This window comes from Oncorhynchus masou, chromosome 17 (genome assembly GCF_036934945.1).
Source record: "Oncorhynchus masou masou isolate Uvic2021 chromosome 17, UVic_Omas_1.1, whole genome shotgun sequence".
NCBI classification, from domain to species: Eukaryota; Metazoa; Chordata; class Actinopteri; order Salmoniformes; family Salmonidae; genus Oncorhynchus; species Oncorhynchus masou.
In genome coordinates, this window is record NC_088228.1 from 11,467,925 (window position 1) to 11,492,115 (window position 24,191).

Below are 24,191 nucleotides of genomic sequence, written 5' to 3' on the forward strand. Positions count from 1 at the left end.
TGTATTGTCTAAAAACGTAGGCTAAGGACTAATCATTAGTGGAGCTTTGCATGCCCAGGGACCACAGAGCATCTGCCGTTTCATAATCTCTTCATTTATTTTTCTAGCACTTTGATAGGTAAATATTTAGCCGATAGTCTTATTATTTACCTAGTGAATGCCTAATATCTAGCTAATATTTAGCTTCTTACTTTGGCTACAAGTCACTAGCTTCTCTTATCCAAGCGGTTCACATGCGCAACAGGCTTTAGGCTGCAAGCCTCTCCTAAATAGGCAATTCCTTGTGAAACTCCCAGGAAACACTTTAGGCTACAAAAGCTATTTTTCTACTAGGCCTAATAGTTTATTCGGGGAAAGAAGCAGGTTTGCTTTTGCTAATTGCTGAATGTAAAACAGGCCTACAGCATAGAACATGCATGTCAGGGAAAGTTGAGGTGGGAAAGTGGGATCACTTTTGGCCGGTTATGATAACATTGTTGCACTGATGCATTGCAAATAGTTGCACAGGACATGTAGAGATGAGCACAGAGAAAAATAAGACCCAAAATAATTAAATCACTTGCAAACCACTCCTAACATTATTATCACAACATAACTAGCCAATTAGTAGGTCTTACTAATGTTATTATCACAGACGGAACTAGCCTACTGGTAGGTCTAACTCACGTTATTATCACAACAGAACTACTAGTAGGTCTAGTTAACGTTAGCGAAATTGAATTAAATAAATATAAAATTACACTTACACTTGTATACTTGACTTGAGTTCACTCTATAAATGAACTCCTTCAAATAATTTACTCTGGTAAGTTTCACTCTGCAAAAATGAGCCCCTTGTGTGTGAGGTGTATACTTTTGTTTCAGAGTAGATTTGTTTAAGGCCACCAAGAAACACTGATTTAGCCCACTGCAGTACAGGGTTAAATCCATGTCATCTCTGTGTTGCTTGTGTTTCCAGGCTCTGGGTGGGTTGGTCATAGCAGCAGTCATTAAGTATGCAGACAACATCCTGAAGGGGTTTGCCACCTCACTCTCCATCATCCTGTCAACACTCATATCCTACTTCTGGTTGGTGGACTTCGACCCCACCAGGTACACATACGCACACACCCACACTTTGATAAATCATCTGGCCAGGTCCATCTTGGATAAAAAGTTCATAATCTCAACAGATTTCCTGATAAAATACAGATGAGAATACGAAAAGAGAGCTGAATTAGTATGAGAACGCCCTGAATATAAATGTTCTGTCTGTAACTCTAACACCTCTGATCTCTCTCTCTCTCTCTCTCTCTCTCTCTCTCTCTCTCTCTCTCTCTCTCTCTCTCTCTCTCTCTCTCTCTCTCTCTCTCTCTCTCTCTCTCTCTCTCTCTCTCTCTTCTCTCTCTCTCTCTCTCTCTCTCTCTCTCTCTCCCTGTCTCTCTGTCTCTCTCTCTCTCTCCCTCCTGTCTGAGGAAATGCTCTCTCTCTCCCTCCTGTCTGAGTAAATGCTCCCTCTCCCCCTCCTGTCTGAGTAAATGCTCTCTCTCTCCCTCTCTCTCTCTCTCTCTCTCTCTCTCTCTCTCTGTCTCTCTCTCTCTCTCTCTCTCTCTCTCTCTCTCTCTCTCTCTCTCTCTCTCTCTCTCTCTCTCTCTCTCTCTCTCTCTCTCTCTCTCTCTCTCTCTCTCTCTCTCCCCCAGTATGTTCTTCCTAGGAGCAGTGCTGGTCCTTGCTGCCACCTTCCTGTATGGCTATGAGGCTGAGGCCAGCCATAGCAGAGTTTAAATTGGAGACCCACCACCAGCCATAGCAGAGTTTAGATTGGAGACCCACCACCAGCCATAGCAGAGTTTAGATTGGAGACCCACCACCTGCCATAGCAGAGTTTAGATTGGAGACCCACCACCTGCCATAGCAGAGTCTAGATTGGAGACCCACCACCAGCCATAGCAGAGTCTAGATTGGAGACCCACCACCAGCCATAGCAGAGTTTAGACTGGAGACCCACCACCTGCCATAGCAGTGTCTAGATTGGAAACCCACCACCAGCCATAGCAGAGTTTAGACTGGAGACCTACCACCAGCCATAGCAGAGTCTAGCCACCACCAGCCATAGCAGAGTCTAGATTGGAGACTCACCACCAGCCATAGCAGAGTTTAGACTGGAGACCCACCACCTGCCATAGCAGAGTCTAGATTGGAGACCCACCACCAGCCATAGCAGAGTTTAGATTGGAGACCCACCACCAGCCATAGCAGAGTTTAGATTGGAGACCCACCACCAGCCATAGCAGAGTTTAGATTGGAGACCCACCACCAGCCATAGACCCACCACCAGCCATAGCAGAGTTTAGATTGAGACCCACCACCAGCCATAGCAGAGTTTAGATTGGAGACCCACCACCAGCCATAGCAGAGTTTAGATTGGAGACCCACCACCAGCCATAGCAGAGTTTAGATTGGAGACCCACCACCAGCCATAGCAGAGTTTAGATTGGAGACCCACCACCAGCCATAGCAGAGTTTAGATTGGAGACCCACCACCTGCCATAGCAGAGTTTAGATTGGAGACCCACCACCAGCCATAGCAGAGTTTAGATTGGAGACCCACCACCAGCCATAGCAGAGTTTAGACAGACCCACCACCTGTTTAGACTGGAGACCCACCACCTGCCATAACAGAGTCTAGATTGGAGACCCACCACCTGCCATAACAGAGTCTAGATTGGAGACCCACCACCTGCCATAACAGAGTCTAGATTGGAGACCCACCACCACAGCCCTTGAACCACAAAGAAGAGACACACAGGGAAATGGGGCAAGGTGGAGGGAGGATTAGGTTGCTGAGGAGGACGAGCACAACTTCTGAATAAAGAGTGTAGACAGAAGTAGTCCTGCGATGTTTAGCGTTCAAAATAGATAGGAGTCGCCTGAAACGGAATGTCTGAGACCTGCCAACACACACTGGGTTTTGTTTGTCCAATCAAGATGGAGGGCAACATCCGACAATGACTATTTAGCATTTACTAAGCTTTTTATTGAAATTCAAAGTGATTTATGATGCATGGGGGTAAAAATGGTACAACGCTCTCCCCATAGTGACTCCATCAAGTTTGACTCGAACAGGCTCATGAATGTGACTTCTTCACAGTTAACACTCGCATGCATTTCACACACACACGCACACACACGCACGCACACACACACACACACACGCACACACGCACACACGCACACACGCACACACACACACACACACACACACACACACACACACACACACACACACACACACACACACACACGCACACACACAGGCCCATTCATTGAGCTGAAGCTGTTACGATGCCTATGAAGGGTTATGCTCACCTTTGATCTCTCACCTCCTTTCATCTCAGGGGTGATCATGGAATCACCAAAGCATGGAATCATGGGAAAACAGGGACATTACAGGTATCAACAAAAATGTTTGGATAAATCCAAGAATTCACTGACAACGTTAGTTTGAGATAAATATTAAATTTTTACATATTTGATCATGTTTTTATGTATTTGGGGAATAAGGGAGTAGGGGAAAGGCCGTTTGTAGTATGAATGTATTTTATGGGTACTGATGGTCAATAAGACCAAGGGCATTCAAATGAATTGAATGCCTCACACGTTACAAAGCCCCTCCTCATTTGTCTGTGAGTGACAGCTCCACCTAGTGGGAGTGTTGGGCCATAGCACATTTACAGCAGAGGGGAGGGGTTGAGACGAATGACTAGAGATGCTGGATGTCTTTTAATTGGGGACAAGGAGGAAAAGGATTAAAGGAAGGAATGCTTTGAACTTTCTGCTCATTTCCGAACATTCAGATCCAGTTACTGATGTTTGTATGCAAAAATTGCCTTTCATGCAACAACAGAAATTAATAATTAAAGTGATCAAATGTGAAACATGGGTCTAAACAGATGTTTTGTATTGACAAATCCAGTAGTATGTATGTATGTATGTATGTATGTATGTATGTATGTATGTATGTATGTATGTATGTATGTATGTGTGTTGTTTCATCTAGGCATGAAATCACAAAGCAGGATTTATTGATGAGCAAAGAGGTAATAAATTGTGTGACGTTTCACAACAACTGGGTCGTTGGGCACCAAATGGAACAAAACAGGCTAAAGACAGGGTGAGACTGCCCAAATGTTTGTGTTGCAAAGCATCCTGCTACGTTGTGCCCTCATGAAGGCGACCCTGCTTCCTATGGTGTCAAGTTTAGACAAACCAAAACAGTCTCTATAACAACAGATCACTGAATATGTTTGGTGCCTAGTCAGAGCTGCATAAACTGTGTTCATATATAATATATTTTCATTTCTTTGTGTATCTAACATGGAAATAGCTTCCATCTTACCCAAGAATGACAATTGTGAATGTGGCTAGAAAAAGATTCAGTTTAATCAATGAACAGCAGCCATTTTGGGGAAATGACGAAAGCCATCATTGTGAAAAATACCTCCACCCTGTGTTTCCTAATCATTTATCCACCTACAGTACCAGTCAAAAGTTTGGACACACCTACTCATTCAAGGGTATTCTTTATTTTACTATTTTCTACATTGTAGAATAACAGGGAAGACATCAACACAATGAAATAACACATATGGAAACATGTAGTAACCAAAAAAGTGTTAAACAAATAAAAATATTTTATATTCTTCGAAGTAGCCACCATTTGCATTGATGACAGCTTTGCACTCTTGGCATTCTCTCAACCAGCTTCATGAGGTAGTCACCTGGAATGCATTTCAATTAACAAGTGTGCCTTGTTAAAAGTTAATTTGTGGAATTTCTTTCCTTCTTAATGCGTTTGAGCCAATTTTGTTGTGTTGTGACAAGGTAGGGGTGGTATACAGAAGATAGCCCTATTTGGCAAAATACCAAGTCCATATTATGGCAAGAACAGCTCAAATAAGCAAAGGGAAATGACAGTCCATCATTACTTTAAGACATGAAGGTCAATCAATACGGAAAATATCAAGAACTTCGAAAGTTTATTCAAATGCAGTCGCAAAAACCATCAGGCGCTATGATGAAACTGGCTCTCATGAGGACCGCCACACGAAAGGAAGGCCCAGAGTAACAGACACATCTCAACATCAAATGTTCAGAGGAGACTGTGTAAATCAAGCCTTCGTGGTCGAATTGCTGCAAAGACCATGACTAAAGGACACCAATAATAAGAAGAGACTTGCTTGGGCCAAAAAATATGAGCAGTGGACATTAGACCGGTGAAAATCTGTCTTTTGGACTGAATTGTCCAAATTTGAGACTTTTGGTTCCAACCTCCGTGTCTTTGTGAGACGCAGAGTAGGTGAACGGATGATCTCCGCATGTGTGGTTCCCACCATGAGGCATGGAGGAGGAGGTGTGATGGTGTGGGGTGGGTGCTTTGCTGGTGATACTCTCTGTTATTTATTTAGAATTCAAGGCATACTTAACCAGCATGGCTACCACAGAATTCTGCAGTGATACGCCATCCCATCTGGTTTGTGCTTAGTGGGACTATCATTTGTTTTTCAACTTGACAAGGACCCAACACACCTCCAGGCTGTATAAGGGCTATTTGACCAAGAAGGAGAGTAATGGAGTGCTATATCAGATGACCTGGCTTCCACAATCACCCGAACTCAACCCAATTGAGATGGTTTGGGATGAGTTGGACCGCAGAGTGAAGGAAAAGCAGCCAACAAGTGCTCAGCATATGTGGTAACTCCTTCAAGAGTGTTGGAAAAGCCTTCCAGGTGAAGTTGGTTGAGACAATGCCACGAGTGTGCAAAGCTGTCATCAAGAGAAAGGGCGGCTACTTCAAAGAATCTCAAATATGTTTTGATTTGTTTAACACTTTCTTGGTTACTACATGATTCCATGTGTTATTTCATAGTTTTGATGTCTTCACTATTATTCTGCAATGTAGAAAATAGTAAAAAATAAAGAAAAACCTTGCATGATGAGGTGTGTCCAAACTTTTGACTGGTACTTTTTTATCTCACTCAACAGTCCCTCTGTGTTTGCATAGTCTTGGAGTGGAGAGAAATTCAGGGATTGTGACATGTGGAGAGGAGAGAGAATGATGGAATGATGGGAGGGAGAGAAATAGATGGACAGACAGATGGGAAGGTGTGGACTGAACCTGGTGAAGAGCATAGATGGAGAATGAATCATGTGACATTGTGTAATATGATAGGGACACCTCTGAATAAACCCAATACCAGCCCAGACCACTGCCTTAATAGTGTACTGTGGGACTATGGCCCAATCCCAAATAAACCCCTATCCCCTCACCCAAGACACTTTGAGTATATCGGAAAGGATTGTAAAGATAAGCAATATGGGTAGTGGCAAGGGTTGGACTTAGACTTGGACATTCATGTTTGTACGTGTAGATACTCAACTGACACGAGAAAACCCACACCTTTAACCCGTCCATGTTCTATGTTTCTATTTGAATGGATAAACATGGCGTATTTCAATAAGACTACAATCAGCCCATTTCTTTTTAGAACTTTATGCCAAGTCGGTGTTCTTAATACAATCTGATTGATGTGAGTTAATCTTAAACTAACAAAAGATTTATATAATATGATTTGACTCATAATTAAATCTAACGATGTGTTCTTAAAATGTTTGTATGAGCGTTAAAGGCTGTTATATCCATAATTGGCACTGAGGAGATTTTCCAGCTTGCAGGATTTCATGGCCAATGTAAGAAGTTCCATTCAATATCCTTAATGTGATGAGCTTATATAAAATGGTATTCTTATTCCAGTCATAGACTGTTTTCTTTCTCATGCAATAAGATCTACAGTAGGATGCAGTTCTGTGTCCAGTCCACCTCAATGAAACTTCGATAGCTCTGTCCCTTTCTGTCCAATGGATACAACTCTAATTCAGGACTGTGGCCGTCCAAAAACAGTCCAACTTAATCAAACGCTGATGCAGTTTTGAGCCTGCACCTAAAACCAGTCTAGCTCTGTAAATTTCCGCTGTGCCAATTCCAATGCAGTCCAGTCCAGAGAAAATACCTATACTGTTTCACAATTTCTTATCATCCATTGAACCCTGACACTAGTAGGTATGAGTGAAGAGCTGACATCTTGGCAAGATAACTCGTAATTTCCCTGCTTTGCGATGGTCAACACTTCCTCATTACCGTGAACCAATCACATCTCTTTTTTCTCAGTCTTTTCAACCTTATTTGGGCGGTATGACCACTAGGGGCGCCCCTCTGCGGGGCCTCCACATCAGCACTTGGGCGTCGTTGGCATTGGGTCGTCCCAGGGCGTTGGAGAGGATTGGCTCCTGATAGTTGAGGATGTGGGGCTGCTCCTGGTGAGGACGGCCCACTAGGGAGGCCCGGGAGCCAAGGGGCATGTCAGGGTCCACGGCGATGTCCACCCGCATCCGCCACCGCACCGTCTGCAGCACAATGCGCTCCTGGGAAGTGAAAAAATGATATTCGGAAAAGTTAACTTGCATCACAGGAGGTTGGTGGCGCCTTAATTGGGGAGGACGGGCTTGTGGTAATGACTGGAGCGGAATAGGTGGAATGGTACCAAATACATTAAACACATGATTTCCAAGGGTTTGATGCCTTTCCATTTGCTCTGTTCAGGCCATTATTATGAGCGGTTCTCCCATCAGCAGGATCCACTGAGTCTTGTATAGCAACTGTCATGTAATACGCTGCAGCCCAAAGAGCTTTACAGTTAGCACACAGAGAAGTGTTTTGCAATATGTAGCCTACATTGATTACCCCAGGACCAAGGCTGCACTGGGCAAGGACAGAAATGAACAGCCCTGGGGGTACTCCAGGAACACCATAAAAAACACTAATTTAAAGGCTGAGTTCAGTCCAAAATGTGTTTGTCAGATGGTTTCAGACCTAAAAGGTGGTCATATGTTGGGATGAGTCCACATTGCACACCATTTTTTGGGTTGATCAAACTAATTAGATGGTGCTAATCATTCCCATGCATTTGGGATTGAGGAACGTATTGTTGGATCTATAGAACTGATTGTGTGGGATGTGGATTTATCTCGAGATTAGACCACTTTAGAGGTTGGAAAAAGTTAACTATACCTTTTAAGATAATGAAACAAAAACTAAACAGAGCAGTTCATAAAGTCCAAGGAGGTCCATGTTCTGAAGCCTACAGTACCTTGGTGACAGAGTTGATGGCAACCAGCCAGGTGATGAAGCTCTGGTCTCGGGTGATGTGTGACAGCATGGCTGTGTTGCTGTTGCTGATGGGCACGGCCCAGGTCACACTGGGGTAGAAGTTGTCGTTCATGCTGACCGTGAGGCGCGACGGCTTGGACGTGGGGCCCGTGATGGTGACAGTCTCGGTGGTATTGCCGTACCAGGGGTAGCTGACCCCGTCCGAGTCGCTGATGGCCTTGACCCGGCCCTCGCGGAGCTCCGGTAACTCCCAGCTGGACCTTTGGTAATGGACGAAGAGTTTGTATTATTATATCATATCTGGCTTACAAAACAGTATAACAGTTTATGATAATGATACATTACAATAACCTCGCTTAATGGACTATGTTCATAGTAGCCTAGGAAATGTACAGCTGCTAGAATTTCACTCACACCAACGGATGCATATAGACAGAACAGCTCACATTATGTGACCGACTGGGTACCAAACCTGGATCGTCTGGCCAAGTGACTCAAGACATTAGCCCACTGAACTAAAGCCTATTGTGTGTGTGTGAGAGAGAAAATGAGAAAGAGTCAGAGTCAGTCAGATTGAATGATTACTGATTGGTGACAGCTCAGAACTTACATGCCAATGTCACCATAAGTATTGTAGAACTCCATTTGAGTACAAGCCTGGATCCAACCCACCACCCAGGTTTCATTGCGGGGCACCGGAGGCATTACGATCCCGGCTGAGGCCCTGAAATATGGTGTCTTATACCGCAGCACTATAGGCGAGTTCTCCTCTATCACCGTTGGGCACTGGTCAATGGAGGCCGATACCTCGTAGACTACAATGTTCTCCCTTCTAATGCGCGGCTTGCAGGCGATGCTCTGGATACAGCCCATGGTGCTGGCAAGTAGCAGAGTAAGCAGAACAAGAGACGGAGGGAGGAGATGATACCTGACCAGTATGTACATCAGTCCCTCTCGGATTCCAGCGAGCTTGTAAATCAAGATTAATATTTCAATTGCCCATCACTGATGCAGTCAACCGGCTTAAGAAAACGAAATAGGTTAATCATTTTGAATATAAACACAGAACCAACATTCGAAATCAAATCAATACTGCAGTTGTTTTCAAGCATTTTTTCGCGCCGGGAAAATGGAACGTAAAGGACAAGGTAGGAGCAGAACGAAGAGTGGGGGGAAGGTACACTGAACAGCTCCCCCACCACCTTCCCCCGATATGACTGTTGAGTGCCGCACTGCCCTTGGTGCTTATCCCTAGAAACTGCAATTCGGCATTCTTCGGGCTGCTGCTTCCTCGCTTCGAGTCCGTCGCCCCCTTCCTTTTAGAGTCCACGCGTCCGGCTGCAGGTCGGTGCCCTTTGATCCTGCTCTTTCGGATCAGCGTTGTCATGTCAGTGGCGACGGGACAGCTGGTGAGTCAATGGGGGTGTTGAGGTGCCTTTGTTTGGATGGCTTGCATAGCCCTGCTTTTGGTACGGCGCCCTCAAAGAAGATTGTCTTGTTCGGCACAACAAGAAGACATTGGCTCATATCCTTCCTAAACCCGATGATAGTAGGCTAGTTATAGCCTAACAGTCTATATGAAACAACGAAACAGCGCGTGGCATGCTATGGTGCCCTGTCGAGCCAACAACGCTAGGCAATTTCAATGTTTTCTTCTTGCCATTCTTGAGATCAAGGATGAGGGAAGCTCGCATCATGAATGGTGCATTATGAATGGTGAGAGAAAGCAGCCAGAACTGCACAAACGTGCCCGGGACTTCCTGTGATACCCAGCCGCTCATTTATCCCTTAAATGTTTTGGTGACACGAATCATCCATGTCTTTCTCCGTCGACCGATTAACCATTATCCGTCCAACTCCCTCGCTTGGTAGAGCATCATTTCTTCGAGGACGGTCGCTGTTCAGTTAGGCTAGGTGCTGATGCTGGGAGGATAGACAGCGACAACCAGTGAGGAAGAGGCGTACACCAGACCCCTGCCTTGAAAAAACATGTATACATAGACGTGGTTAACACCCCATGGACACTCCTGTGCTGCCATTGGTTGGCAACGTCAACAGTTGGAAGTGGTGTTCTGCAGACTTTCCACTGACGTTCATAAACAGGTAATTCAACCTGTTCTGCCGACTATTGATCGGCTATTGTTTTCGGTTTATGAGTTTCCGTTTATTGAGTAGCTTATCTGCGAAGGTGCCGAGCGTTGTGTACAGGGCTGCGACCGTCGCTTTGATCGACATGAACAAGGCGCAGGTTGTGTTCGTGTTCGGCGGACCTGGCTCGGGCAAAGGAAACAAGTGTGTCAGAATCGTTGAGGTATGAGACGGACCATGCTCATTTGACAGGGCATTGAGTTGTGTTAGGAAATAAACCACTAATACATTTTAGGGGGTTGTGGAAATTTCTGTCCAGTGGAGACCAGCTGAATGTATCGACTTCCGGTTCGTGTCCTCTAAATGTACCCTACTCATTATGCTAGCTAGTTAGCATAGCCACGTATAGAAGAAGGAGCAGTTACCAGTATAACTATGCCAGGACCACACTAGCTAACTAGCTATGTGAGCAATGAATAATCATTATATATATTTGTTCCATCATTCCACTTTCGACTAGCTAACTAGCTATGGATAAAAGTTATTCCTGAATACATGAAAGAGGGGTATAGTAGCTGCTTTTAATCAGTTTCCCAGGTACCATAACTTCGATAAACAACCAGAAATAATCACAATCTATTGTTTGGGGTTTTTGTGTCAATTAGAACATGTTAATTTCTAACTTATCTTTCTTAAAAATAATAAGTTATTTAGCTGGCTAACTCATTGATTCTGTTTTGTAGTTTACCCCTCAAGAATTCAAAGTGGGCTATAGTCAGTTCACCAACGAGAGACAGAGGCTAGCTAGCTTGTTATGTAAAACAGCAATGACTTCTATTCTAATCAGTAGCTAGTGTTTTCATGTCTTACATTGAACACTCGGTGCCTCTGTTGAGAAAAGGATGGAATGTGTTTCCGGTGGTCTGCTTCTAACTACATACAGAGGAGCCTATGCACCGCTATTGGCATCATGCGGATGTGTAGTGTACATCTTATCATGTTCAGCTGCCGTGCAATTCACTTTATGTTACGGTCTTTTTTTAATCACCTGCTCTACCCCTCCAACCAACGGGGCCCTTGAACAGGGAGACATGAGAAATCAAGGCAGATGTCTGTCTGTCTGTCTGTCTGGGTGGTGTTTTGCATCAATAGATAAACTCAAGCAAATATTTAGTGTCTATTACTGATATTCAGCAGGCCTTCTTTGGCTTTCTTCTGTGACAAGTTGTTTCATGCATTTGCCAACTACTTTGATAGTTTGACATATCAGGGATTGGCATTAAGGGTTGTCCTATTGCCCCGGGCAAGTGACCTGGGCAGTTGTGCAAGTTGAGCCTTCTCTGTGGTTGTACCATTGAGCTGGCAATTAATTTCTCTCTCCTGATAACAGCCAAAATGCAAATAAATCCATTAGTCTGATCTTTCTGGTTCCTCCCCTGTGTAGGTGAAAATAGCTTATTACATTTTTCGGGCATGTGATCATAATCTTTGGGCAACCTAAAGATATTCCTGATGTGTCTTTAAGCTCTTAATGTCAATCCCTGCCCTATGTTCATAATTTAGGGCTGTGGCCAAATGAGTTTGAGCAAGCATCCTGTCCCAGCATGAAATAACACGAACCCGCGTGTAGTGTCCATTCATTCAGCACAATAATAGTTAAAGGGCACTAGTGATGCTGTCTCGTCTCTCCCTAAACCCCTCCCCTGCTTTCAGAGTCAATGGAGCCCAGCAACTCACTGTTGAACAATAACCATCTAGGCATATACCATGTGACTCCTTTATATTTATTCTCTGCTTAGGACATTGTTACTATTGCACTCCTTTTAAAGGATCTACATTACTCCCGGACAATTTCATTCTTATAACCCAATTGATTCCTTAGCAAATTAGGCTAGCTAAATTGTTAGGAAAGATTTTATGGGGAGATTTAAGGTTACTAAAGTTCCTATTTAGATTAGAAGGATCAACAGAATTTGAAAATATTTGTTCTTTCTGTAATACACATGATTTTTAGTGTTTGTGACACTGAAGGTGTGTGTTGATGGTCACGAGACTTGATGCTGAATGTTATGGATTATTCTCATATCTGTTGATAGTGGTTGACGCCAAACGGAATGTATAAGGACAGAGAACACACTGATTATTCACTGTTGTATTGTGTTGATGACATTCTGCGAACACTGTGATTATGTAGCAGCTGACAGCACTGCCTTTAGTTTTGACTTCCTACAAGCCACTGGGGGCTGGTGTTTACAAAACATTTGGTTGACATTTGGTGCTGTCTCATTAGCATATACACTACCAATCAAAAGTTTTACAACACCTAACGTTACTCATTCAAGGGTTTCTCTCATTAAAGGGTGACTATTTGAAGAATCTCAAATATATTTTGATATGTTTAACACTTTTTGGTGATTCCATGTGTTATTTCATAGTTTAGATGTTTTCACTATTTTTCTACAATGTAGAAATTTGTAAAAATAAAGAAAAACCCTTGAATGTGAAGTTGTTCTAAAACTTTTGACTGGTAGTGTAAATGCCCGTCTCCAGGAGGCTGTTGTTTACAAAACGTTTGGTGCTGTCTGATTAGGATGTAAGGGCCTGTCTCCAGGAGGCTGTTGTTTACAGAACGTTTGGTGCTGTCTGATTAGGATGTAAGGGCCTGTCTCCAGGAGGCTGTTGTTTACAGAACGTTTGGTGCTGTCTGATTAGGATGTAAGGGCCTGCTCAGAAGAGGCCTTTTAGACATTTTCTCTGCTTCTGTGTTGGTTGAACAGTGTCCCCCTGTTACAACTTGTACGAAACCGGATAGATTTTTGATTGACTTTACCAACGAGTGCTCTCCTTTGTGTTCATCTGGACATTCCTATTACAATACAGGTACACACATGTTTTTGTCCCATTGTTCTCCACAAGCGGTTGAATCAGTAAATATTATTATTAAAGGAGTGCACTGTGTTGTTTTGGTTAAGGCTGGCATTAACCCTTTGTGTTTTTCCCAGAGCTACGGTTACACTCATCTGTCTGCCGGAGACCGGCTCCGAGTTCGGACAGCTCATCGATAACCACATTAAGGATGGCAAGATAGTCCCCTTCGAGATCACCATTAAATTACTCAAGAAGGTATGCACCATCTCCAGGTACCTATGACTACAGGGTTTGCGTTAACTGTTGACGTTCAGTAAGCTGGCAGTTAGCATTACTATTAGCTTAGATAATATGGAGTAGCACTATCATGTCATTTTGGTCTGAGTCTCTGTCATTGCTCCATAGGCTGAATTAATCCTTGCGTCACCCTTAAAGGGATAGTTCACCCAGTGAGGTCTACAGGTAGTGTGTAATAAATACTTTTTAGACATAAAAATGTCTGACTTCGATTTGGAGAAGAATATCCCTGTAACTTTCAATTTCCTTTGTCCTCAGGCCATGGAGGAGACCAGGAAGTCAGACGAGAAGAAGATCCACTTCCTCATCGACGGCTTCCCCCGAAACGAAGAAAACCTCCATGGGCGGACCACCATCATGGATGGGGAGGCTGACGTCAAATTTGTGCTTTTCTTCGACTGTAGCAATGAGGTAATAATACGGCATTGGGGGCAAGGATCTCCAAGAGGAAGGGGAGGGGGCGAACAAGGAGGGGCAACATATCAGATATGACACATTTGGAGTACGACTTTTATTTCTGAAAGTTGCCTCCGAGTATGAATGTCTTTATTGCTTGGCTGACGGTGTAATCGTTATCCTGAGAGCTCTGTTTTTGTTTGTCTACAGGTCTGTATCGACAGATGTGTAGAAAGAGGGAAAGAGCAGCGGGCGCACCGATGACAACAGAGCGAGCCTGGAGAGAAGGTAACGTCCAAACGCTAAAGCTTTCCATGATCACTGACCTTTGACCTTTTTTAATATGAACTGGACCTCTCAAAAGGAGACACGGCTCTTGCTCTTTAAAAAACAAACTGTTCTTATAAAGCGCCATATGTTGAAATAGCTCTGCCATTTCCCGGTTTCTAAAATTCTAATTTCAGTTAATGCGACACAACAAGCAATGTATAGTGTAGAGAATCATCATGCTATCTAAACCTCTGTGAAATATAGTTTCAGTCACCAAAAATAGCATATTTTCAGCAGTTTTAAGGTGATGTACAAAACCGAAAGTAATATGAAGCAAAAACTAAACAAGGCGAAAGTATAGAAATATTTCATATAGAACAGATCTATTGTGAATCAGACTTGCTTGTAATGAGTGACAGATCTATAACTCACATTTCTATCTACAATCAGTCAGGTTGTACACAACTACATAATGCACCTTTAATAATAGTGAAAAAACATTGACGGGCGTTGCTTTTGAGATTGCGATTTTCAGTTCCACCTTGACTCACCCTTAAAAGTAATACACCCTGGAGCATGTTTTAGCTTGGCTGTATGTACTTGGATCTCCTCTAAGTCCTGGGCGCTGTCAGCCGTGTTTCTGAGCCTTCGTTTCCTTCTCTGAAGGATCCAGACCTACCTGCAGTCAACACGGCCCGTCATCTCACTGTATGAGAAACAGGGCAAGGTGCGCACTATGGATGCCTCGTACAGTGTGGACAAGGTAAGCAACAGGAGTATTGTCACGATCGTTTAGAGATGGATTGGACCAAGGTGCAGCGTGGTAGGCGTACATTTTACTTTTATTTAAAATGACACCGAAAAAAACAACAAAACGTAAAGCTACATGCAGTGCAGAAAGCAACTACACACAAACAAGATCCCACAACTAAAGGTGGGAAAAAAAGGCTGCCTAAGTACGATCCCCAATCAGAGACCACGATAAACAGCTGCCTCTGATTGGGAACCATACTAGGCCAACAAAGAAATAGAAACATATATTTGCCCACCCAAGTCACACCCTGACCTAACCAAATAGAGAATAAACAAGGCTCAGGGCGTGACAAGTATACAGCACGGCGCCATTGCAGTCACACATGATGTGCATTCGGAACACACTCCGTAGTACACACTCCGTAGTACACACTAAGTAGTATACACTCATTCACTATGATCTTATAATTCAGTAAGTATTCCCTCAATCTGAGATGTTTCTTTCCCTATTGGTTGTCTCTCTGTTCCCTTGCACCCTCCGGAGGGCAATCACACACTTGTCCCCAGGCGATTGCACATGTACAAAAACACAAACATGAATTTGGTTTTCTCTAATGCATCTCTTTCCCTCCTTCTCTGTTTCAGGTGTTTGCCAATGTCAAAACCATCCTGGACAAGGAGATTTGAAATTCCGCACACTGCCAACAACTACCATTCACAGCTACTTTTAGCTACAGCAACAATATACTTAGTTTATTTCCATTCATTATTATTTTTTGGGTGGGGGCTATTTTGTGTGTGTGTGTGTGTGAGGGGTTCACTGTGAGGGGGTTCACTATGATAGTAGTACACCGACTGACAGGTCTGTCATTTTAGTCGGGGGCCTTTGTATAGGGACAAGCCTATTGGAATGTCTCTGCTCTGCGAGGTGCTTGTTTTTGTTGTCAAGCAGAGACATATACAGTACAGTATGTTTACAAAATTACATTTTCTGTGATAAAATCTCTGTACATCATTGTCAGCGGAAACCTAGACAAGCACATGTTTTTTTTCACAGACCAACCACTTCTCTGGACTAGATGGAGAAGGATCATGAAGAAAAGGACGGACCGAGGGGGAAAGAGAGAGCATCTTTGCTAAATCAATTTAGATAAACACTGTTGTCTTATGGGCTTCCCCTGTATACTACTAAAACATAGAAAACACCTGTCTCATGTTGAAAGAAATATTAACTAAGGTCATCGAGAAACAAGCAACCTTGATTGCAGTAGTACAAATTTGTGGATTAAACTGGCATGACAATGATATTGGTTACATACGGTGTTGGACCAGTTTGAAATTTAATCTGGGCTTAGTCCTAAACTTAAATTCTTTATCTGTGAGTGTGCATCACTGCACATTAAATATTAGTTGGTGTTCAGCACATTAAATATTATTTGGTGTTCTGCACATTAAATATTATTTGGTGTTCTGCACATTAAATATGATTTGGTGTTCTGCACATTAAATATGATTTGGTGTTCTGCACATTAAATATGATTTGGTGTTCTGCACATTAGATATTATTTGGTGTAGTGGAACAGTAGTGGAGAGAGTAGCAAGTTTTAAGTTCCTCGGCATACACATCACAGACAAACTGAATTGGTCCACCCACACAGACAGCATCGTGAAGAAGGCGCTGCAGCGCCTCTTCAACCTCAGGAGGCTGAAGAAATTCAGCTTGTCACCAAAAGCACTCACAAACTTCTACAGATGCACAATCGAGAGCATCCTGGCGGGCTGTATCACCGCCTGGTATGGCAACTGCTCCGCCCTCAACCGTAAGGCTCTCCAGAGGGTAGTGAGGTCTGCACAACGCATCACCGGGGGCAAACTACCTGCCCTCCAGGACACCTACACCACCCGATGTTACAGGAAGGCCATAAAGATCATCAAGGACATCAACCACCCGAGCCACTGCCTGTTCACCCCGCTATCATCCAGAAGGCGAGGTCAGTACAGGTGCATCAAAGCTGGGACCGAGAGACTGAAAAACAGCTTCTATCTCAAGGCCATCAGACTGTTAAACAGCCACCACTAACATTGAGTGGCTGCTGCCAACACACTGACACTGACTCAACTCCAGCCACTTTAATGATGGGAAATGATGTAAATATATCACTAGCCACTTTAAACAATGCTACCTTATATAATGTTACCCTACATTATTCTTCTCATAAGCATACGTATGAGAAGTAAAATTTGATTTGATTTGTGTTCTGCACATTAAATATTATTTGGTGTTCTGCACATGAAAGATTATTTTGTGTTCTCCAAAATGCTGAATACTGAGTGTCTTTGTGGTCCTATGTAGGGTGACTGAAAATGTCTAGTCCAATAGATACCTAGTTCTCCATGATCACTTGGCTCTGGCTTTATGCGTCACTACAAAAGTGTACAAAGATCAGCTCTCGACTGACGTTTTTGTTGTGCGTTATTTGTTTAATCATTGATTACACAACAAAGGAAAAAAGTACCAGTTTTGTTGAATCTGAGTATGTTACCATGTAAAGTGGGAGAAAAAGTTAATGACAGACAAACCAAATATACCTCCCTCTCGTGTCTGTCTGTTTGTACTTCATTTTTCTTTGACAGGTGAGTACTTACTGACGGGCCCACTCAAACTGATAATTCCACACTCACAGACAGAAGACCACACTATCTCAAGGCTATATCAGTGTCTCTCAACTGTTTGCTGGTGGTCCCTGAGACTCGAATTTGGTCAGTTCTCTTTAATGTAAGCGGTTCCTGAGGAGAAGAGACCATAGCTTGCTGATCCCTGACACAAAAGAGACCATAGCTTGCTGATCCCTGACACAACAGAGACCATAGCTTGCTGATCCCTGACACAACAGAGACCATAGCTTGCTGATCCCTGACACAAAAGAGACCATAGCTTGCTGATCCCTGACACAAAAGAGACCATAGCTTGATGATCCCTGACACAGAAGAGACCATAGCTTGCTGATCCCTGACACAAAAGAGACCATAGCTTGCTGATCCCTGACACAAAAGAGACCATAGCTCAAAAGAGACCATAGCTTGCTGATCCCTGACACAAAAGAGACCATAGCTTGATGATCCCTGACACAAAAGAGACCATAGCTTGCTGATCCCTGACACAGAAGAGACTATAGCTTGCTGATCCCTGACACAAAAGAGACCATAGCTTGCTGATCCCTGACACAAAAGAGACCATAGCTTGCTGATCCCTGACACAAAAGAGACCATAGCTTGCTGATCCCTGACACAGAAGAGACCATAGCTTGCTGATCCCTGACACAAAAGAGACCATAGCTTGCTGATCCCTGACACAGAAGAGACCATAGCTTGATGATCCCTGACACAAAAGAGACCATAGCTTGCTGATCCCTGACACAAAAGAGACCATAGCTTGCTGATCCCTGACACAGAAGAGACCATAGCTTGCTGATCCCTGACACAAAAGAGACCATAGCTTGATGATCCCTGACACAAAAGAGACCATAGCTTGCTGATCCCTGACACAGAAGAGACCATAGCTTGCTGATCCCTGACACAAAAGAGACCATAGCTTGATGATCCCTGACACAAAAGAGACCATAGCTTGCTGATCCCTGACACAAAAGAGACCATAGCTTGCTGATCCCTGACACAAAGGAGACCATAGCTTGCTGATCCCTGACACAGAAGAGACCATAGCTTGCTGATCCCTGACACAAAAGAGACCATAGCTTGATGATCCCTGACACAAAAGAGACCATAGCTTGCTGATCCCTGACACAGAAGAGACCATAGCTTGCTGATCCCTGACACAGAAGAGACCATAGCTTGCTGATCCCTGACACAAAAGAGACCATAGCTTGCTGATCCCTGACACAGAAGAGACCATAGCTTGATGATCCCTGACACAAAAGAGACCATAGCTTGATGATCCCTGACACAAAAGAGACCATAGCTTGATGATCCCTGACACAAAAGAGACCATAGCTTGATGATCCCTGACACAAAAGAGACCATAGCTTGCTGATCCCTGACACAAAAGAGACCATAGCTTGATGATCCCTGACACAAAAGAGACCATAGCTTGCTGATCCCTGACACAAAAGAGACCATAGCTTGATGATCCCTGACACAAAAGAGACCATAGCTTGCTGATCCCTGACACAAAAGAGACCATAGCTTGATGATCCCTGACACAAAAGAGACCATAGCTTGCTGATCCCTGACACAAAAGAGACCATAGCTTGATGATCCCTGACACAAAAGAGACCATAGCTTGCTGATCCCTGACACAAAAGAGACCATAGCTTGCTGATCCCTGACACAAAAGAGACCATAGCTTGCTGATCCCTGACACAAAAGAGACCATAGCTTGCTGATCCCTGACACAAAAGAGACCATAGCTTGATGATCCCTGACACAAAAGAGACCATAGCTTGCTGATCCCTGACACAAAAGAGACCATAGCTTGATGATCCCTGACACAAAAGAGACCATAGCTTGCTGATCCCTGACACAAAAGAGACCATAGCTTGCTGATCCCTGACACAAAAGAGACCATAGCTTGCTGATCCCTGACACAAAAGAGACCATAGCTTGCTGATCCCTGACACAAAAGAGACCATAGCTTGATGATCCCTGACACAAAAGAGACCATAGCTTGCTGATCCCTGACACAAAAGAGACCATAGCTTGATGATCCCTGACACAAAAGAGACCATAGCTTGATGATCCCTGACACAAAAGAGACCATAGCTTGCTGATCCCTGACACAAAAGAGACCATAGCTTGATGATCCCTGACACAAAAGAGACCATAGCTTGCTGATCCCTGACACAAAAGAGACCATAGCTTGATGATCCCTGACACAAAAGAGACCATAGCTTGCTGATCCCTGACACAAAAGAGACCATAGCTTGCTGATCCCTGACACAAAAGAGACCATAGCTTGCTGATCCCTGACACAAAAGAGACCATAGCTTGATGATCCCTGACACAAAATAGACCATAGCTTGCTGATCCCTGACACAAAAGAGACCATAGCTTGCTGATCCCTGACACAAAAGAGACCATAGCTTGATGATCCCTGACACAAAAGAGACCATAGCTTGATGATCCCTGACACAAAAGACAATAGCTTGATGATCCCTGACACAAAAGAGACCATAGCTTGCTGATCCCTGACACAAAAGAGACCATAGCTTGCTGATCACTGGCACAAAAGAGACCATAGCTTGCTGATCCCTGACACAAAAGAGACCATAGCTTGCTGATCCCTGACACAGAAGAGACCATAGCTTGATGATCCCTGACACAAAAGAGACCATAGCTTGATGATCCCTGACACAAAAGAGACCATAGCTTGATGATCCCTGACACAAAAGAGACCATAGCTTGATGATCCCTGACACAAAAGAGACCATAGCTTGCTGATCCCTGACACAAAAGAGACCATAGCTTGATGATCCCTGACACAAAAGAGACCATAGCTTGCTGATCCCTGACACAAAAGAGACCATAGCTTGATGATCCCTGACACAAAAGAGACCATAGCTTGCTGATCCCTGACACAAAAGAGACCATAGCTTGATGATCCCTGACACAAAAGAGACCATAGCTTGCTGATCCCTGACACAAAAGAGACCATAGCTTGATGATCCCTGACACAAAAGAGACCATAGCTTGCTGATCCCTGACACAAAAGAGACCATAGCTTGCTGATCCCTGACACAAAAGAGACCATAGCTTGCTGATCCCTGACACAAAAGAGACCATAGCTTGCTGATCCCTGACACAAAAGAGACCATAGCTTGATGATCCCTGACACAAAAGAGACCATAGCTTGCTGATCCCTGACACAAAAGAGACCATAGCTTGATGATCCCTGACACAAAAAGAGACCATAGCTTGCTGATCCCTGACACAAAGAGACCATAGCTTGCTGATCCCTGACACAAAAGACCATAGCTTGCTGATCCCTGACACAAAAGAGACCATAGCTTGCTGATCCCTGACACAAAGAGACCATAGCTTGATGATCCCTGACACAAAAGAGACCATAGCTTGCTGATCCCTGACACAAAAGAGACCATAGCTTGATGATCCCTGACACAAAAGAGACCATAGCTTGATGATCCCTGACACAAAAGAGACCATAGCTTGCTGATCCCTGACACAAAAGAGACCATAGCTTGATGATCCCTGACACAAAAGAGACCATAGCTTGCTGATCCCTGACACAAAAGAGACCATAGCTTGATGATCCCTGACACAAAAGAGACCATAGCTTGCTGATCCCTGACACAAAAGAGACCATAGCTTGCTGATCCCTGACACAAAAGAGACCATAGCTTGCTGATCCCTGACACAAAAGAGACCATAGCTTGATGATCCCTGACACAAAATAGACCATAGCTTGCTGATCCCTGACACAAAAGAGACCATAGCTTGCTGATCCCTGACACAAAAGAGACCATAGCTTGATGATCCCTGACACAAAAGAGACCATAGCTTGATGATCCCTGACACAAAAGACCATAGCTTGATGATCCCTGACACAAAAGAGACCATAGCTTGCTGATCCCTGACACAAAAGAGACCATAGCTTGCTGATCACTGACACAAAAGAGACCATAGCTTGCTGATCCCTGACACAAAAGAGACCATAGCTTGCTGATCCCTGACACAGAAGAGACCATAGCTTGATGATCCCTGACACAAAAGAGACCATAGCTTGATGATCCCTGACACAAAAGAGACCATAGCTTGCTGATCCCTGACACAGAAGAGACCATAGCTTGCTGATCCCTGACACAGAAGAGACCATAGCTTGCTGATCCCTGACACAAAAGAGACCATAGCTTGATGATCCCTGACACAAAAGAGACCATAGCTTGCTGATCCCTGACACAGAAGAGACCATAGCTTGCTGATCCCTGACACAGAAGAGACCATAGCTTGCTGATCCCTGACACAAAAGAGACCATAGCTTGCTGATCCCTGACACAGAAGAGACCATAGCTTGATGATCCCTGACACAAAAGAGACCATAGCTTGATGATCCCTGACACAAAATAGACCATAGCTTGCTGATCCCTGACACAAAAGAGACCATAGCTTGCTGATCCCTGACACAAAAGAGACCATAGCTTGCTGATCCCTGACACAAAAGAGACCATAGCTTGCTGATCCCTGACACAAAAGAGACCATAGCTTGCTGATCCCTGACACAAAAGAGACCATAGCTTGATGATCCCTGACACAAAAGAGACCATAGCTTGCTGATCCCTGACACAAAAGAGACCATAGCTTGCTGATCCCTGACACAAAAGAGACCATAGCTTGATGATCCCTGACACAAAAGAGACCATAGCTTGCTGATCCCTGACACAAAAGAGACCATAGCTTGATGATCCCTGACACAAAAGAGACCATAGCTTGATGATCCCTGACACAAAAGAGACCATAGCTTGCTGATCCCTGACACAAAAGAGACCATAGCTTGATGATCCCTGACACAAAAGAGACCATAGCTTGCTGATCCCTGACACAAAAGAGACCATAGCTTGATGATCCCTGACACAAAAGAGACCATAGCTTGCTGATCCCTGACACAAAAGAGACCATAGCTTGCTGATCCCTGACACAAAAGAGACCATAGCTTGCTGATCCCTGACACAAAAGAGACCATAGCTTGCTGATCCCTGACACAAAAGAGACCATAGCTTGATGATCCCTGACACAAAAGAGACCATAGCTTGCTGATCCCTGACACAAAAGAGACCATAGCTTGATGATCCCTGACACAAAAGAGACCATAGCTTGCTGATCCCTGACACAAAAGAGACCATAGCTTGCTGATCCCTGACACAAAAGAGACCATAGCTTGATGATCCCTGACACAAAAGAGACCATAGCTTGCTGATCCCTGACACAAAGAGACCATAGCTTGATGATCCCTGACACAAAAGAGACCATAGCTTGATGATCCCTGACACAAAAGAGACCATAGCTTGCTGATCCCTGACACAAAAGAGACCATAGCTTGATGATCCCTGACACAAAAGAGACCATAGCTTGCTGATCCCTGACACAAAAGAGACCATAGCTTGATGATCCCTGACACAAAAGAGACCATAGCTTGCTGATCCCTGACACAAAAGAGACCATAGCTTGCTGATCCCTGACACAAAAGAGACCATAGCTTGCTGATCCCTGACACAAAAGAGACCATAGCTTGATGATCCCTGACACAAAATAGACCATAGCTTGCTGATCCCTGACACAAAAAGAGACCATAGCTTGCTGATCCCTGACACAAAAGAGACCATAGCTTGATGATCCCTGACACAAAAGAGACCATAGCGTGATGATCCCTGACACAAAAGAGACCATAGCTTGCTGATCCCTGACACAAAAGAGACCATAGCTTGATGATCCCTGACACAAAAGAGACCATAGCTTGCTGATCCCTGACACAGAAGAGACTATAGCTTGCTGATCCCTGACACAAAAGAGACCATAGCTTGCTGATCCCTGACACAAAAGAGACCATAGCTTGATGATCCCTGACACAAAAGAGACCATAGCTTGATGATCCCTGACACAAAATAGACCATAGCTTGATGATCCCTGACACAAAAGAGACCATAGCTTGATGATCCCTGACACAAAAGAGACCATAGCTTGCTGATCCCTGACACAAAAGAGACCATAGCTTGATGATCCCTGACACAAAAGAGACCATAGCTTGATGATCCCTGACACAAAAGAGACCATAGCTTGATGATCCCTGACACAAAAGAGACCATAGCTTGCTGATCCCTGACACAAAATAGACCATAGCTTGATGATCCCTGACACAAAAGAGACCATAGCTTGATGATCCCTGACACAAAAGAGACCATAGCTTGATGATCCCTGACACAAAATAGACCATAGCTTGATGATCCCTGACACAAAAGAGACCATAGCTTGCTGATCCCTGACACAAAAGAGACCATAGCTTGCTGATCCCTGACACAACAGAGACCATAGCTTGCTGATCCCTGACACAAAAGAGACCATAGCCTGAAAGAGACCATAGCTTGCTGATCCCTGACACAAAAGAGACCATAGCTTGCTGATCCCTGACACAACAGAGACCATAGCTTGCTGATCCCTGACACAACAGAGACCATAGCTTGCTGATCCCTGACACAAAAGAGACCATAGCTTGCTGATCCCTGACACAAAAGAGACCATAGCTTGATGATCCCTGACACAGAAGAGACCATAGCTTGCTGATCCCTGA

The 24,191-nt window shown here is 44.1% G+C and overlaps 2 protein-coding genes and 1 pseudogene across 3 annotated transcripts in view; 2 read left to right on the plus strand and 1 right to left on the minus strand.

The window, feature by feature from the left end:
* LOC135558457 (UDP-N-acetylglucosamine transporter-like) overlaps positions 1-2,073 on the plus strand; it is a 36,694-nt gene extending 34,621 nt beyond the window's left edge. For both annotated transcript variants that reach the window (XM_064992264.1, XM_064992265.1), the window contains exons 7-8: positions 959-1,092; positions 1,680-2,073. In XM_064992264.1, the coding sequence (XP_064848336.1) occupies positions 959-1,092; positions 1,680-1,764 (219 nt within the window). In that variant the 3' untranslated portion in view covers positions 1,765-2,073. The remainder of the gene's footprint in view (positions 1-958; positions 1,093-1,679) is intronic.
* A 2,325-nt stretch (positions 2,074-4,398) lies between these two features.
* Positions 4,399-10,168, minus strand: LOC135558458 (protein FAM78B-like). The gene is made up of 3 exons (XM_064992267.1): positions 8,817-10,168; positions 8,187-8,466; positions 4,399-7,461 (listed from the first exon to the last, which is right to left on the minus strand). Exons 1-3 carry the CDS (start codon positions 9,149-9,151, stop codon positions 7,219-7,221), a joined length of 858 nt encoding a protein of 285 aa, XP_064848339.1. The 5' UTR covers positions 9,152-10,168; the 3' UTR covers positions 4,399-7,218.
* Positions 10,169-10,223: 55 nt separating this feature from the next.
* LOC135558459 (UMP-CMP kinase-like) lies at positions 10,224-17,167 on the plus strand (annotated as a pseudogene).
* Positions 17,168-24,191: the final 7,024 nt, after the last annotated feature.

Excerpts from the sequence above, each read along its gene's own strand:
- LOC135558458 (XM_064992267.1), bottom strand. The coding sequence starts at position 9,151 with ATGTACATACTGGTCAGGTATCATCTCCTCCCTCCGTCTCTTGTTCTG. Across the intron at positions 8,467-8,816 it reads ACTTATGGTGACATTGGCAT|GTCCAGCTGGGAGTTACCGG; the intron begins GTAAGTTCTGAG and ends CCATTACCAAAG. Across the intron at positions 7,462-8,186 it reads CCATCAACTCTGTCACCAAG|GAGCGCATTGTGCTGCAGAC; the intron begins GTACTGTAGGCT and ends TTCACTTCCCAG.